This window comes from Maniola hyperantus, chromosome 7 (genome assembly GCF_902806685.2).
Source record: "Maniola hyperantus chromosome 7, iAphHyp1.2, whole genome shotgun sequence".
NCBI classification, from domain to species: Eukaryota; Metazoa; Arthropoda; class Insecta; order Lepidoptera; family Nymphalidae; genus Maniola; species Maniola hyperantus.
The window spans coordinates 1,133,938-1,152,303 of record NC_048542.1 but is presented as its reverse complement, the minus strand read 5'-3'; the positions used below and the strand labels follow the sequence as shown (position 1 = coordinate 1,152,303).

General features: G+C 37.3%; 2 protein-coding genes across 2 annotated transcripts in view; both read left to right on the top strand.

Moving 5' to 3' along the window:
- Positions 1–4,217, top strand: part of Hasp (Hig-anchoring scaffold protein) — a 97,767-nt gene extending 93,550 nt beyond the window's left edge. The window contains exons 29-32 of the mRNA XM_069499728.1: positions 28–222; positions 1,584–1,754; positions 2,275–2,419; positions 2,904–4,217. Of these exons, the coding sequence (XP_069355829.1) occupies positions 28–222; positions 1,584–1,754; positions 2,275–2,419; positions 2,904–3,198 (806 nt within the window). The 3' untranslated portion in view covers positions 3,199–4,217. The remainder of the gene's footprint in view (positions 1–27; positions 223–1,583; positions 1,755–2,274; positions 2,420–2,903) is intronic.
- Positions 4,218–8,307: 4,090 nt separating this feature from the next.
- Rhp (GTP-Rho-binding protein rhophilin) overlaps positions 8,308–18,366 on the top strand; it is a 104,423-nt gene continuing 94,364 nt past the window's right edge. The window contains exon 1 of the mRNA XM_034970259.2: positions 8,308–8,538. The gene's annotated coding sequence lies outside the window, so the exon portion shown is untranslated. The remainder of the gene's footprint in view (positions 8,539–18,366) is intronic.

Below are 18,366 nucleotides of genomic sequence, written 5' to 3'. Positions count from 1 at the left end.
TTACACCAATGGTGTAATGGCTTTCAGGTGTGGAATGTGGGGAAGTTGTCCACGATACAGACTTAGGAGAGGGTGAGCGTCGTCCACGCGTGGCCGTTGTGTCACGAGGAGTTGGTGGACGGGCAGCATTCTCCTGTCCACCAGGCTGGGCGTTAGACGGACCCACTGAAACCGTCTGCTTGCCAGCCGCTGACTGGGCAAGACCTTTCCCTATCTGCAGAGGTAAGAAAAACTTGAAAACTTGATATAACTGAAAAAATTCGGTCAAGTCTGAGTCGGAATCGCACACGAAGGGTTCCGTATCTGAGCCGAGCGTGAGTCTGCCGAAATAATATAACTTCATCCTTGGTTCGTCATAGCGCGAGTTAACGGTTTACTAGCGCCATCTATTTTTTAAGCTGGGTACTAAAGTCGACATTATTACTTTTAATTTTAATGGCAGTCATTTTGAAACTTTTATTGTTTCAAAATGACTATGTTATGGTTATGTTATGTTATGTTATGTTATGGTTATGTTTGTGTATTTCTACACTATGTGAAATACACATTCTGTGAAAATTTCAACTCTCTTACTATTACAGTTCACGAGATAGTCACGCTGACAAATAGACAGACGGACGGGCAGTGGAGGCTTACTTAGTAATAGGGTCTCGTTGGCACCCTTCAGGTACGGAACCCCGAAAATTAATGACTGAACTTTAAAAATCTTCAGATTGAACTGTAAGAAACTTTTCTTTTGCTCATTAGACAATTCTCTGAAGATTGGGAACTAGCAATCAGGTAGCATCCAAAACTTTTGGGCTTGTATCATTTTTTCAAATGCTTGCATGCAGTTGATAAAAGTTGTATCGGGTGGCGAAAGCGTATATTGATGTAGATAATATTATTCTCTTAATTTTATATTTTACTATTTTTTGAACAGGTTTGGTAACTACAACGTACCGCCTGTTTAAAACTTTAAATCAGTATAATATATCATGAAATACATTATGTACATTGGTTCATGTACCCTTTAATACTTAGAGCAGATTAATTCATTCTTCTATATTATGTTTTGTTCTTGCGACAGAGGAATAGGTCAAGTATCAGGTGTCATTAACTTAACATTTTCATGTCATTTACATATTTTAGCCTCAAACACCACCTTCAAAGTGAGGGAGTTCCCGGCTTGTCCTTGATCCTAAATCGACATCTGTCAAATATTAGGTATTTAAGCACTAGGTATAAGTCCCGCAAATTGTTAATGCGCGTGGCCGCCATTTTAGTGACGTCAGCACTAGACTGAAGTTTCGAGCTGATGGTATATTTTTATTTCAGCTGACGTCAAAATGACATCATTTCGATGTCAATGAGACATGGTTCCAGCGCAATAGCAATTCACGGGACTTATTTGACGTGATGGACAGATATTTAAAACTCTTTGCCAGGCTGTCGCGATGGTCCATGTCACACGCCTAGTCGTTTTATAGCCTACATTGACAAGTGAAGCCTCGAGATTTTTTACAAGTTTCATAAATCATAACCATCGAGAACTGTTCTACCTTGTAATATTCACATGCGAAGTTTTCAATTTGTCATTTCAGAAGTATCATGCCCAGCACTGCCTCCACCTGCATCCGGATATGTCCTGGGCCGTCCTCCGTACAGAGCTGGTGACGTGCTGCAGTTCCACTGCAACCCTGAGCACACGCTGCACGGCCGACCCATACTGGTCTGCCAGGACAGCGGGCGGTGGAGCGACAAGCCCCCTACTTGTGAGTGCTATTTGCGAAATATTTTTCAGATTTCAGACCCTTTTGGGGAACCTTTTATCGTCTGTGGAAAAAGCATTACTTTCCCATTGCATGTGTACCTAGGTATCACAATGGGTAAAGGGATTCGCACAGAAAGGTGACAGCCTAGCACGATCCTCAATCACATCCATCTCACGTATTTAAGTTTATTATGAGCGTAGCCTTGCTTCTCAAAGTTTCCAGATGTCTTCACCCCACAATCAGAGCCTTCTTTACCCGGGGGTTCAAGGGGTGCGGTGCACCCGGGCGCGGAGTCCTAACTTTCGATAGGTAGTACCTACCGCACTGACACCACGCCATTTGAGCCGCGGGCACAGTTAGTGGCGTAACAATAGGGTGACAAGCCGGGCAAAATGGCCCAACGGACCAAGGAAAAAATATGTGCCTCCCATGGGCAGTATTGCAAAAAACATCACGCTCGCTTCGCTCGCGCTTTACCAATTTTGATTGGTTCATTTGAAATATTTTTATCTTTTTATAGGTGCTCAAGCCTGCACGTATCCTGGTACAACGATATCCGGGCGCATGTCATCCGTGAAGTTCTACTACAAGATTGGGGAGACCGTGTCGTTCACGTGCGAACCGGGATACCGATTGAAAGGAGCTCCGACGCTCAGGTGTCTGAAGTAAGTTTGAGAGGCATTATGACTGATAAATCAAAAACTATTATGCCTAAAAATAAATAAAAATCTGTTTTAGTGTGTACAAGTAAAGCCCTTTCATATGATACCCCACTTGCTATAGTAATTTTACTTTGAAAGTTGAAAATAGCAATATTTGTTCATGAATACGTTTTAATTTTTTTCTTGTGATGACTACAAATTCACGATTTTCAGATTTTTCCCCCAAATGTCTGCTATAAGAACTACCTACCTGCCAAATTTCATGATTCTACGGTAAACGGGAAGTACCCTGTAGGTTTCTTGACAGACAGACAAACAGACAGACAGACAGACAATAAAGTGATCCTATAAGGGTTCGGTTTTCCTTTTGAGGTACGGAACCCTAAAAAACATTGGTTTGTAAGCTTATCGACAGAATAAATAGATTAGTATTGATATTAGCCGTTTTTATTGCAACTAGTGAAAAACTATTGCTCATCGTTTTCAGGAACAGAAAATGGTCAAACGCCATCCCGCTCTGCGCACCAGTAAGCAACTATACATCACCAGACTCCCTCGCCATGCTGAACGGCGATATCGACGCCATGTTGTCGGACGCCGCCATTTTCCCCACAGACTTCTTAAAAAAGCGCGATACGCCCGCCATCTTGTCACCAGAGAGCTACAAAGCCGCTGTCACACGGGTCGCCGCATCCAAAATGTTCTGGAGATCGCCCATAGAGACTTACAAAAATAGAATTTATAGAGTAAACAGACTGTTAAGACGTGATGCGGAGAGGTAATTTTACGTGACGGACACAGTGTGCAAAGAAATCTGATATGAAACTGATTTTGTGCCAAAAATGTACGAAACATCGAAAATTTTGTTGACGAAAGGAAGCGCATGAGTAGTTCAGGTCGTAATTTGTATATAATTTTAGTAACTTAAATACCACTAAAAACACTCATTACAGTCATAGCGTGTACGAGCAAAGTTTAAGCAGAGTATGAAATTTAATTCGGCCATTATTGAATAAAAATACATTAAATGAAATTAACACTAAGTAATAAAATTTGACAAATCCATACTAATATTATAAACGTTAAAGTGTGTACGTCTGCGAATTTGTCTGATGAAATTGGTAGACAGCTTACATCCCGGTAAATCAAAGAGTTCCCACGGGATTTTTTTATAAGTTCTAAATCCACGCGGACGAAGTCGCGGGCATCATCTAGTCGAAAATAAACCGAAACTCCAGTTTTGTGAACTAAAAAATCTAGCCAAAACCAAAACCGAACTTTCGGTCTTGATGAAAACTTTTTATCGATTCTAAAGTTAAATTTTAAACTCGATGAAAAAATATAAACGTCCATAACACAAAGCACCTTGTAATCGGTCGTTTTCATAATAAAACAAGAATGTAGGTCATAAGCGTTTATTTTTAAGCCTACCATTGTCTTCATAAGGTGTCAAAAGACAAAAATCTACGCTGATTAAGAACATGGCGCAATAGCCGACCAAACACTGGCTATTAATTTTATACCATTACAATCGCGGTCTACGTAATGTTTTGAATTATTAAAACTGAATTTTTTACATAATTTCAACGTTAAAAAGTGAAATTTCAAAGTCTAACGTACCTGTTATTATTAACGAGTATTTTTATTTATGAACTTTCTAAAACTAGGTATATTTAATAAGATAAAAGACGAACTATGCTCAGTATTAAAAATATTAAGTAATATTTTGTAATTTAATAATACCTAGTAACAATTGCAAATATAGCTATAATTTATTATTACTTATATTAAAATAATATGCAACTATAGTTTGAGAATAAAATAATTATATTAATTATATTTAATATTTTTATTTATATATTTTATATTAAATTATATTTATTATATTTAGTTCTACTAATTAATTATATAAAATTATTATTTAATTATATTCATTCCAAATGATGATTTTATGTATTGATGGCATAGATATTTTATTTTATGGTTAAAGTTACTTAATTAGAAATATTAAAAAAAAAACTTCTCAAGATAGTAACCAAAACTAAATAAATTGTGGATATGAAAATTCATAATATTATAGGTATTTTAAAATTGTTATGTATACTTACATTTTAGAATTTTCTCTCTTTTCTTCCGTTTAGTAAAGAATAAATTTAGTATTTAAGTAATGGCTTTAATTTTATTATTTGAAGAATTTTAATAGGTTTATTTCTAATCTCAACTTGATAAAAACGTTAAAATAAGAATCTATTATTAAGGATTTGACTAAAGAGACTAAAATATTATATATAAATAATAATAATATGTTAATATAAGTAGGCAAATAATTTGTATATTAATAGGAACTTTTAAAATGTTACCTCTTAGGTATTTGTTCTTCTTCTTTTACGGTGTACATATTGCTTCGCCAAAGATAATATTATATTAGAGAATCTGTTGAATAGTATTTATATTTATCTGTTTATTAATTATGTGCTATCTTATTATGTATTTAACTTAAATAATTATATACTTAATAGATTGATACCCGCACTAATAAAGTACCTAAGCCTTAAAACTTCCTAATATCGATTCAAGTGATTAATTATAATTAATCATTTTCATTCATCATCATCATCATCATCAGCCTGTGGACATCCACTGTTGGACATAGGCCTTCCCTAAAGAGCGCCACCACACCCGGTCCTCAGCCTTCCTCATCCAGCCACTTCCCGCCAGCCTCTTTATATCGTCGGTCCATCGTGCTGGAGGGCGTCCTACACTACGCTTGCTTAAACGCGGTCTCCACTCAAGGACTTTCCGGCTCCAACGGCCATCGCCTCTACGACAGGCATGACCTGCCCACTGCCACTTCAGCTTGCTAATAGTTTGGGCTATGTCGGTGACCTTGGTTCTCCTGCGGATCTCCTCATTTCGAATCATTTTCATTAATATTGCATAATATAATGCCATTGCGGCTAACTCTATCTTACACCATCTCTAAACTAATCTAACGGCCGAAATTAATGACTTCGTTCAGCATACAGCAAATCGTGTGCAGACAGGCCGGTGCGCCGGTAGTAGTGATAGGTAATTGAATGTTTTAGCTTGTCGGACGTGTGCTTTAACTGTGCGGGTAGTAAACGAACTTTTAAATTCTAACGCTAGATTCACACAGCGCACAAATTTGGAACAATTTTTGATCATTATCTCTAAAATAATTATTATTATTCAGCTCAAGTTTAATAACAAAATGAGGAGCTAACAAAATGGTGTAAATGCACGAAATAAACTTTTACAGAGAGAGAAAAAAACTGAATAAAAGGCTGCTGAAGCTTTACTGTAATTGTACCGTTTTGATCAAAATCAAGATCAAATACAAACATTTTAACAAAGTTTTAGACCGTTTTACTTGGAAATAATATGTTCAAGTTTGTATTCGTTGATCGAAATTAACAACTTTGTACTCGCTTTCAGTACCTACAGTTTTAAGCCGTTTTGCTTGAAATGAGTTTGGATTCAAAGAAAAGCAACTAAATCGCCGATCGCTGGTGATAAAAGCATTATGTCTGAATGGCGCTCCTTATTTAAATTGCTGTACGGAATTAAAATGACACGTTGAAAAAATCTACGATTTAAAAATTAAATGGATTTGAAATAAAAACTAAAACTATTAATATTTTTGAATTATTTTTTATTGGTCTTGAGCTGAATAAAATATTATGTAAGTATGTGCATATCAAAAGAAATCGCATATCTCAATACCTTATGTACCTACCTACCTATAAAATTTATTATAACTATAAATAAAACATAAAAATAGCAATATCGTGTTCTCGAACGTGACAAACGTTTTCCTATAATATTATAATAAAATACCTATGCATAATATTTATTGTAATTCTGTTCGCTACATAACATAATGACTACGATTGTGAATAAATTATAATATAAAACACATAAATGACTTTTTTATTTGTATTTATAGTTTTTGCCAGGTGCTAGACATTGTACGTAACATTCTGACAACTGAGGGTAGGACCAAAAGGGTAGGTATCTGCAACAAAAAAATAATGATCCTCGTAGCATGACAGCCGTGGGAGACATGATTTAAAGAATTCGTACACTTATTATAAATGCGAAAATGTGTTTGTTTGTTGGTTTATTGGTTTGTCCTTCAATCACGTCGGTGCAACGGATTGACGTGATTTTTTGCATGGGTACACATAAAGACTTGGAGAGTGACATGGTCTTTTTATCCTGGAAAATCAAAGAGATCCCACGGGATTTTTAAAAAACTTAATTCCACGCGAAGTCGCGGGCATCAGCTAGTTTGCTTATAACTCCAATGTAACAGACTTCTGGCGCTTTTAAAGTAAATTTCAAAAAACATCTTTTAAATATTCAAAAGTTACAGATTTAGTCAAAATTTATTTAATTTATTTATCTTACCAAACTTTACTTTCTCATCCACACCTTGCGAGCTATTTTATTTTATTTTTTCTTTATTATACTTACAAAAAAAAAACTATCTATTTCAATGTATTATTTCTTATTTCTTCTTTTATGTCCTATATCACTTTAAATTTAAAAACTGTAAACACTTTATTTTATTTTATTTATCCATTTACTCGCCAACTTTATATATTCTATGATTTCTATGCCACTGACGTTTAGGTAATATTTAAAAGGCGGTCACTGAAAATCAGCGTTGGGGCATCTGGTACAGATATTTGCTCTAGAGGTTTGTGTCTGAGGGGCCCGACGTCTCAACACAAGCTGAGTGGCCTACCTGTTCGAGGTGTTGCACTGCTGTACAGGACGATATTGCCTACACCATGTACCACCTATATACCTCGAATAAACATTATTCTATTCTATTCTATTCTATTAACAACCCTGCTAGCAGCTAGAATAATTAGTCTGAATTATTTAATAAATTCCACGCGGCTAAAGTCGCGGGCATCAGCTAGTGGAAAATAAAACACCTTTATACGTCCGCGACAGGTTGAGATGGCAATCGGGGTTTGAGGCGGGGGGAACGCCCTGTATACCCGCAAGTCACCCGCGCTTGCCCGCACCTGGTTTGCGCGGGGGCTATACTTAACAGCCAAGTACAGTACGTCTGTATGTAACTATGTAGGGTGACTTAATTAGCAAGCGAGCGCTAATCAGATTTGCTCGCGAATACTTCAACAAGAATGAAGTTATTTCGGTTCGTACCTATTTACTATTCACCTTTGCTTTGTATTTATTTTGTAGTAGCTTATGCCCGCGACTTCGTCCGCGTGGAATCAGACCTGGGCGCGTTTGGAACCCTCGTAGCTTTAGTTTTAAGTTTGCGTAAAGTCACCACTATATCTTACAAATCCAACATCTGACCATCAAAAAGAGTAATTTATTACCTATTTCGAATAAATCATTTGACTTTGACTTTGACTTTAAAAATCCCGTGACAACTCTTTGATTTTCCGGGATAAAAAGTAGCCTATGTCACTTTCCAGGTCTTTATCTATAGTCTATACCCATGCGAAAAATCATGCCAATCCGTTGCACCGTTGCGACGTGATTGAAGGACAAACCAACAAACAAACACACTTTCGCATTTATAATAAGGGCACAAAGTTAAAATAACACGTGAGACGTTAAATTTAAACCTAGCTATAAGTAAAAGCAGGCTAATAAGTAATAACCAATACAGTTTGAAAATAATCTAGTTAGTATTTTTCGAAACGCCATAACTTTTGATACAAGTTACAAAATCACTATCCATTGACTACTTTTATCCGACCCTTTACATGTAAACACGTATCAATAACGCAATGTAAAGCAAATATTTGGTTAAATTACGCAAACATAGGCACCGGGTTTGCGGTTACGTCAATTCGAGAATTTAGTATAACGCGCGCCGCGACGTAACAGGGACGGGTCGTTGTACGCCAAGATTTGAAAAAAGAATTTAAACGTCACTTTTACCGCGTAAAAAATACAGATTAAAAATTGAATATAAGCTTTTTGTTTTTTTTTAATTAGTGCAGTGATGGGATGACAGCGATTTTAGAAATGTAACAGTGATGTGAAAAATGTTACAGTGTTTTGGTGTCACGGTAGAATCTGCGTCGATAATGTGGTAACTAATAAAGGTGGGTAAACCTTAATAGTTTTACTCGTTGACTGGTTACGTAGATTGGTAGGTATATTGGTGGTTCTAGATAATGATAAAATTCCTTTAGCGGTAATGTACCTACCTGTCTACCTATTCTCATTATGTAGTAAGGCCTAGATTTGTATAACTGCTGTTTTTTTGGTAAGTACACGCTTATTACCATTGTAGGTTACTATGTACTTACCTAATTATCCAACCTACATTAAAGTACAGTACGCGATAGAAAATATTGTACATCGATCTTTAGAAAGAGATAGCGGTTCCGTAGAGCGTTGTCTCTGTTGTTGAGACCGACAAAACGTCACATAGGTATAAGCTTCTTCTTAGACCCTGGGCACGTTCTAAACCCTCGTAGCGTTAATTTTAAATAGACGTTAAATTATCGACGGGCGTCGATTCTGAAGTCTTTCTCTAAAGATAAACTATAAAAAGGTCACATTTTATTAGTCGAGCCCGTATATATACCTAATCGAATCATAGTTGATTTTAAAAAGACACTTAGAACCATAAAACGCACTAACCTAAGTAGTAAGTACTATATCAAAAAACGGCCAAGTGGGAGTCAGACTCGTGCACCGAGCGTTCCGTAGTCGGTTATTTTTTTCGACATTTTGCACGATAAATCAAAAACTATTCTTTTTTAGAAGAAACAGGTCAAGCTCTTTCATATGATAACCCCACTTGGTATGGTTATTTTACTTTGAAAGTTGAAAATACTAATTCATTTGTTCCTTACTTCAACACATTTTTTTTGTGATGCAACCACAAAACCACGGTTTTCGGATTTATTCCTTTACTTGTGCTATAAGACCTATCTACCTGCCAAATTTTATGATTCTAGGTCAACGGGAAGTACCCTATAGGTTTCCTTGACAGACCTACAGACAGACAGACAGACAACGAAGTGATCCTATAAGGGTTCCTTTTTTCCTTTTGAGATACGGAACCCTAAAAACAAAAACCTACCTACCTAATTCCCACGTATGTTCAATACGTCTACCAAAAGTATTTACTTTACCTACAAAGATAATATGCATTTGATTTCCCTTATCAATCTTTACCTACCTCCTCCCGACTGAATTCCGACCACGCGACGGCGGACAATCTCCACAGAGATGAGCCATCAGTGCGGGAGGTATTAAAATAAAATAAAATAAAAATAAAAATCTTTTTTATTCAAATAAACTTTTACAAGTAATTTCGAATAGTCGGATGCATTTACCACTGGTTCGGAATGCCTTTCCTACCGAGAAGAACCAGCAAGAAACTCGGCGGTTGCTCTTTTCAAATATGTGATATATGTACAAGATTATGCCATGTATAAAATAGTATTTGCAGTCTTGTGCGTTACTGGAACGAGCTGCAGGTCATATCCACGCTCTTTTATCATTTAGATAATCTTCAATTGTGTAATATGCTTTTTTCAGGAGCATATTTTTAATAGATTTTTTAAACTTGTGCAAAGGTAAGTCCAAAATAGTTTGCGGGATTAGTAGTAGTAGTGCACAACTAGCTGATGCCCGCGACTTCGTCCGGTAGATTTAGGTTTCTAAAAACCTTGGACGATCTAACCTAAGGACGCGCCTCGCATGATTATTCCCCTCTATCAATAGTAATGGATTTTTAATCCACTGCGTTTATAAACACTGTTTGCGGAATCGATTTTGTCATTGTCAGAATCGTTTTCGATGTGTGACGACGTCTTACACGCTGGGTGAAAAATGCCTGTTTGTGCCGTTAGTGAGTGCAAGAACAAATCAAACACATCAAATTTACAAAAAGATGGAATTTCATTTCATAAGTAAGTATTTTTGGTGTAATAAACGCTTTCTATAAATTAAATTACATAAATTATTATAATAAAATAACAATCGAGAACTTTACCGATTCAGTAATTGAGTACGTAATAATTCGGTAGAAACGAGTCACACTCCTCACGAGACTATATTTTGTTTTTTCTAAACAATTGCAACCCTTGGTATATACAAATTAGGTTAAAATTTGAATACGCGTGAACAGCATGAAATTACGTAGTAGTAAAAATAACACTAGTCTCGTGGGAAGTGCGGTATACTATAGACGGAGAGCCAGCGCCCAAAAAACTGTTTGAATTTACTAAGGCTAATTTTTTGCGCATACTGACCAGCTCTGTCCCCATATTCTGCTGACTAACCATTACAACTTTTATTTATATGCAATATACAAGTTATATAACAATTTTCAGCCTTAGTAAATTCATTTTATTACCTCGCAGGTACGACACCTTTGATAGCGCACCTGAGTCACTGTTCTCAGGTTCACTTGACTGACCGCAGTATGTTTGTGTACGCAACCATTCTAATGAACTATAAAAAAATTAGCCTTAGTAAATTCAAACAGTATTTTGGGCCCTGGCTCTCCGTCTATAGTATACCGCACTCCCCACGAGACTATAGTGTTATTTTTACAAAATTTTTCAGTATTAGATTTAATTGCATAGGACATAAGGTTCGATTTTTAAGAATCATGTGATAGTGATTGCGGTTCGATTATCGATATCGATGAAAACATTTTCTTTATTATTAACGACTAAATTACCGTCTTCAAGTCAAGTAAAGAATAGTTATTATTAATTACCACAATTTTTTCGCTACCTATACTTGTAATAAAACTGGTCGATTTCTGTGATTTCACGTACTTAATACATTTAAAAAAATATTAAAGCAACGCAATTTTAGTGATAACCGCGAAACGGGGTAGGGTGTCTCTGAACTGGGTAATATGTAGCTAAAAGGTGTACCTTTCTCAAGGATGAGGATTAGGTAATAATTTATCATAATCGTTTTATTTTTACAGATTTCGATATGATTACAGAGAGAATCGCCAAGAATATACATAACATTAACCTAATGGTAAATAATGACGTGTTAAAAATAGAAGAGGCCACCGTGTGTGTTTACTAATTTATTTTCATAGTATCATATCTGTCTTATGGAATTTTGCTGTGGGGTAAAAGCGGCAGGTATTGAGTAAATTTTTGCATTGCTAATTTGTAAGGGCAATACTTGTAATATTTAATAACTTACATTTAATTTTTTTGGACAAAGAGTACACCATATTGGAATTACCATGTAAACCCAATGTGCAATAAATAAATGATTGATTGGAAAGAAAAAAACATTTTATTGATTGATATACCTACTAATTATGTTTGGTAGGCTTTTGCGCGGTCAGGTTTATTTTGTATTATATAATAATATAAGTCATTAACTTGGACGATCTAACCTAGGTTAGATCGTCCAAGGTCATTAATAAGCACATTTTCACTATCGAAATTTTAAATGAAAATTTCGTTATATAAAAAAATACAAAAGATTAAAAATGATATAAAATAAGTAAAAAAGTATGTGCATATTTTTTAAATAAATATTTTTCTTATTTTTACGTTGCATTATTAGTTTTTGGGATAATTACCTATTAAGTGAGGTGAATGTATGCAAGAATACGCTACGCTGACCAAACACTGGTTATAAGTAATTAAATACGAGTAATAAATTCTTACTTCTACTTTTGTTTCTGAAAAACTATCGATATATTTTAAAATATCGATACGGTAGCATCGCAAATCAATTTGACTGTCTTACACTCGTAATGTCTTTGTATGTTGATGTATATAACTTATTAGTGTGCGTAAAATGTAGTAGTGTTGAAGATTTAGATATGTGTGTGTTAATAATGACACAAAACTTTGTTGAGTGAGTGTGTCAAGTTGTCTATGTAGTGTTTCCTCGTCCCGCACCAAAAGTGACAGAAATTTTTATTCGTAATATTAGGCGCGTTACAAGTCCATAGGTTAGATCGTCCAAGCTAAAAACCCGTGCTTCTCTTTGATTTTCCGCGATAAAAGTAGCCTATGTCACTCTCCATGTGTGTTTACTTGAATTAAAATATATTCTATTCTATTCTATTCTAGCCGTATAGTTATGCCACTGGATGGGTCACATAGCTGTGGCACGTGGCAAGAATCTCACGCCTCTGTAACCACTTCTAAACTTATTCTGATTTCTGTGGTAGACAATGAATAAACATAAACACCTGAATTTCATAATAAAAACATCAATGTTTTTGCAGTGTTTTTGTGTTGATCCAACGACCTTGACGTTTGAAACGCCATTGTAAAAAGTAAGTAGGTACCTGCCCAAGTAAAAATGAATAGTAATTCGTACAAGCATCTGCCCGAAACATCACCCGTATAAATTACTAGCTGATGCACGCGACTTCGTCCGCGTGGAATAAGGTTTTTTAAAAATCCCTGTCACATGAGTAGATCTGTACGGGAGCGGTGTGCAGGCTCGACCGTACCAAAGGGGAGATCTCTCTCCGAGCGGTTGGTTGTGCTCGGTAGCGCCAGCTGGGCCGACGGTTGTATCTTGAAACTTCTATATATAGTCCAGATTGCCGAACACTCTGTTAGTGCGAGTACTGTCGGCGGTACATTTGTTCGGGACTACGTTATCGATTGAACAGCGCCATCTAGTTTATATTGTGGAAACCGCCACAGATCTTCTGGTTTCGGGCTTTACAAAACACCCAAAGGATAGGACAGTCAAGACTGCGTGGGGTTGGGATGCTAAGATTTCTTCTCGGTTGGTTGGTTTATGATAAATCATAAACTCCACAATCAGGACCATGCCTAAAGGCATTTGTTGTTCATGGCTGTTGTAGTAACACTCAGTATAATTACTGCCGAAAATTTTTTTTCACGGAATTTTTAAAAACCTAATTCCACGCGGACGAAGTCGCGGGTGTCAACTAGTTAGTAATACATTCACATGCTACACGTGGATTTTTGTAGCTAAGTATATACTTACAAAGTAAATACTTAATAATATTATAGCTATTGACCTTGTCAGAGGTGAGGCAGGTGAGGCGTTAAAGACGCGGCGTTGATGGTAATGAGTTGCAATTAGTTCTGTGTAGGTACCTACTAGTCCAGTGGCGTGCACAGGGTTTGAAGCCAGGGTAGGCACTAGTTAAATAGGAGCCTGTTCACTGGCAGGTCATAATGAAAAATATGCATTGAGCTATTACAACTGGGGTAAGCAGTGCATTTATGCCGCTATGACCTGCACGCCACTGCCTACTACCTGCCTCGTAGCTAAGTGAGTATTATCCGTGTTTTTATCTTAATTTTCCGCCGGAATAAGTACCTAGCACATGACCTTGCTAGCGGTGATGGACTGGAGATTCATACCTACTACTCCCATTTAAAAAATCGGCCAAGTGCGAGTCAGGCTCGCGCACCGAGGGTTCCGTACTGCAGTCGTATCTTATCGTCATTTTGCACGATAATTCAAGAACTATGACGCATAAAAATAAATATAATTCTGTTTTAGAATACACAGGTGAAACACTTTCATATGATACCCCACTTGGTATTGTTATCGTACTTAGAAAATTGAAAATACTAATTATTAGTTCATGACCACAATTTAATTTTTTTTGTGTGATTTAACCCTATTCACGGTTTTCAGATTTTTCCCCGAATGTTTGCAATAAGACTGCCTGCCAAATTTCATGATTCTAGGTCAACGGGAAGTACCCTGTGGGTTTCTTGACAGACAGACAGACAGATAGACTACAAAGTGATCCTATAAGGGTTCCGTTTTTTGAGGTACGGAACCTTAAAAAGTAGAAACGGACCGCGACGGTAATATTATCCCCCAAATGGAACTAATAGCAAGGGTCCTGCACTAGACACAGTGGCCCTACCGCGGTTGTTTGACAGCTACAATGTCACGATCGCAATCATCTCTGATTGGTTAATGCTCGTTCACTATTGGCCACAATGCATTGTTGCAACAAGAATCGCACAAATTCAGCCAATCAGAACAATTGAGATTGTAATAATGATTGATGCAGGTTTTAGACAATCGCCCTACCGGTCACTCCAATGCCAATCATTGTAATTTTCATCTAAACTATAGTTTTCCACTAAAATCTGCTGAAGATTCTCCAAGTACGTCACAGAAGTACGCAGTAGGTACACTAGTACCGACTAAGTGTTTAGTTATTATACAAACGGCATATTAATGTACAATTTATACCAGTTTAGTCTCGCTAACTAAGCAGACTATTGTTTCTGCAGCCTTGGACAGCTTCTAGCTATAAGAACTATTTAATTTTATTATTATAGAGCCTCAATAGCTCAACCGGTAAAGGTGTGGACTGAAAACCGAAAGGTCGACGGTTCAAACCCCGCCCGTTGCACTATTGGCGTACCTACTCCTAGCACAAGCCTGACGCTTAGTTGGAGAAGAAAAGGGGAATATTAGTCATAAGATTCTTTTAAAAAAAAATATTGTAATGGTGATTCTATCCTCTTTCAGGAATTATCTGTCTTGCTGTCGCCGTCTATAATTTGAATTATATAATAACTAGCTTATGCTTGTGACTTCGTCCGCGTGGACTACACCAATTTCAAACCCCTATTTCACCCCCCTAGGAGTAGAATTTTCAGAAATCCTTTTTTAGCGGATGCCTACGTCATATAGCTATCTGCATGCCAAATTTCAGCCTAATTCGTCCGGTAGTTTCAGCTGTGCGTTGACAGATCAGTCAGTCAGTCACCTTTTCCTTTTATATATTTAGTTATAAATATAATACTTATTTTCTCAGTTTTTATGAATAAAAATAGGAAATCTGATTCGAACCTATAACAATGGGTTTCACGTGAAGCCATATTATAGTCGCCAACAAACGCCGACGACGGTTTCTCGTCTTAACTCATCTGGTAACCATTTTCAAGGTTATTACTACAATATTAACTATGATTTATACAAAACTAGAGCGTGTCATCTCATAGTTATTCAGTGGAAAAGCAATTAGAGTTTTGCATTAGTCTAATGACTTTTCACTTTTACGATTGCCCGCTTTTTAATGTACATTTCGTAATTTACTCAGAAGTTAGTTAAGTCTTAACAATAATTACACGTCATGGATTTATATGCAAAACTAAAATATACATAACTATAGATGATGCCCGCAACTTGAGGGTGAAATTGCTTACGATGGCGTGCGGTTCGGTTGTAGAAAAAGGAGGGTGGAATGAGGTTAACAACTCCTCAGAAAACTCCCCATTATAAAGGCGATAGAATACGCAAAGGGACCTAACGTCTCTGCGATGCTCCAGGCTTTCCAACGAGCTGGTAAACATTTTAGAATAGAATAGAATATATTTTTATTCAAGTAAACTTTTTAAAAGTGCCGTTTAGAATGCTGTTCCTACCAGTGGCGTGCTGGTCATAGAGGCATACATGCACTGCTTACCCCAGTTGTAATAAAAAAAAAATAGCTCAATGCATATTTTTCATTATGACCTGCCAGTAAACAGGTTCTCATCTTACTAACGCCTACCCTGGCTTCAAACCCTGTGCACGCCACTGGTTCCTACCGAGAAGAACCAGCAAGAAACTCGGCGGTTGCTCTTTTTAATTTTTCAATTTACAATGTTATTATACCATACCTAATATACAAGCCATTACAGCCGCGTGCATTGCTTGAGCGAGTCAAATCCAAGCTTTTTTATCGTTTCCATAGTCTTCGACTGTATGATATACTTTTTTTAGGAGCATATTTTTTAAACTTGTGTAAAGGCAAGTCTAAAATTATTTGTGGAATTTTGATATTCAACAACCTTTTGATTAAGATTCATTCCAACCGCTTTCGTCACGGTTATAAACTCTATCTATTTGATCCATTTAGGGGAAAAAACAAATAGCAGAGGTGTTTAGAGACGAGACAAGGCCGTTGCGAGGACGAGGTGCCTCACCGTGGCACGTGATGCCGGTCGTGACTACAGACAATATGCTGAGTTGTTACTTTTTGTACCGTGACTCGTGAAAAAACTTGAGTCAAGTATTAAATTAGCACAGCTTTCGCAAAAACTCGGATCCCTGAATTTCCCGAAAGTTCGATGTACATTACCTTCGGCCGCGTACCGTAGGTAGGTACGTTATGAAAGCGAAGTGGAAAAAAAAACCGGCCAAGTGCGAGTCAGGCTCGCGCAATGAGGGTTTCGTACTACAGTCGTATTTTTTCGACATTTTGCACGATAATTCAAAAACTGTGATGCCTAAAAATAAATAAAAATCTGTTTTAGAAGGTACAGGTAAAGACCTTTCATTTGATACCCCACTCGATATAGTCACTCACTTCGAAAGTTGAAAATACTAATTATTAGTTCATGACCACAATTTAATTTTTTTTGTGTGATCTAACCCTAAATTCACGGTTTTCAGATTTTTCCCCAAATGTCAGCTATAAGATCTACCTACCTGCCAAATTTCATGATTCTAGGTCAACGGAAAGTACCCTGTAGGTTTCACCCTTGTCACTGCAGTCAGACAGACAGACAAAAAAGTGATACGGAACCCTAAAAATCATACCATACTTATGCAATGCGTGGTAAACACAACACACCATTGAAGCCTAACCTAACCTTGACTTTGTCGCGAAATTACCAACTTCCGCTGATTAATGATACGGCGGCCATAATCGTCGCCTCCATAACACGTACTTGAAACGTGAAAAGCATCACCATCATGATCAACCCATCGTCACTCCACTACTGAGCACAGGTCTCCTCTCGGAAGGAGAATTATCTAGGCCACAGTCCGACACGCTGGCCAAGTGCAGATTGGTAGACTTCACACACCTTTGAGAACTCTCAGGCATGCTTTTTTTATTCAGATACAAGTTAACCTTTGACTGCAATCTCACCTGGTGGTAAGTGACTATATGACGTCTAAGATGGAAGCGGGCTAACCTGGAAGGGGTATGGCTGTTTTTTAATGCACCCATGCCCCTTTGATTTCTACCCGGCATCGTACTGGAACGCTAGATCGCTTGGCGGTAGTGTGGTAACTAGCCACGGCCGAAGCCCCACCAGACCAGACCAGAAATTTAGAAATTATAAAATTCCAAATCCATGCGAGGAATCGAACCCGGGACCTCTCACTAATAAGACAACAGCGCTTACCATTGCGCTAGGGTTGTCGAAAAAAAGTCTGTGCATTGAAGACGTAAAAAGGCGTGAATGTACGGAAGACTTCATTACTCAATGCTATGTTTTTACTGCGCGAAGACAATGGTCGAAAGTTCCCAGAGTACTGAACATTACAATGCTAATAGAATCGTCTGATGTTTGTAGCTTCATCAGAGAGTTGACTGAAAACTATCGAATTAAGTTTATTATGAGATCGCAACAAATGGATTTAGAGCGAGTTTTTTACGTGATCAAAATAGAAATGAGGAGATCCGTAAAGAGAACCATCGATTTTGCAAAACCGGCATCAGTCATCATACAATCGCAATTGTTGAGATTGGCTGAATTTATGGTATTCTTGTTGCAACAATACATTGTAGCCAATAGTGAGCGAACGGCAACCAATCTGTAGGGCGATTGTCTAAAACCTGCATCAATCATTATTACAATCTCAATTGTTCTGACTTCTGATTGGCTGAATATGTGCGATTCTTGTTGCAACAATGCATTGTGGCCAATAGTGAGCGAGCATTAACCAATCAGAGATGATTGCGATTGTGACATTGTAGCTGTCAAACAACCGCGGTAGGGCCACAGAGGTGATTGCGATCGTGACATTGTAGCTGTCATTCTACCGCAATCACGCAGCCGAATATAACCGACATAGCTCAACGGATTGTGAGCTGTTCGGGTCCCAGGGTGCTAGAATGGAGAACTTGCACTGACTAGCGCAGTGTTGGAAGACACTCCACTAGGTATCAAATGAGTCACAGGGAGCCG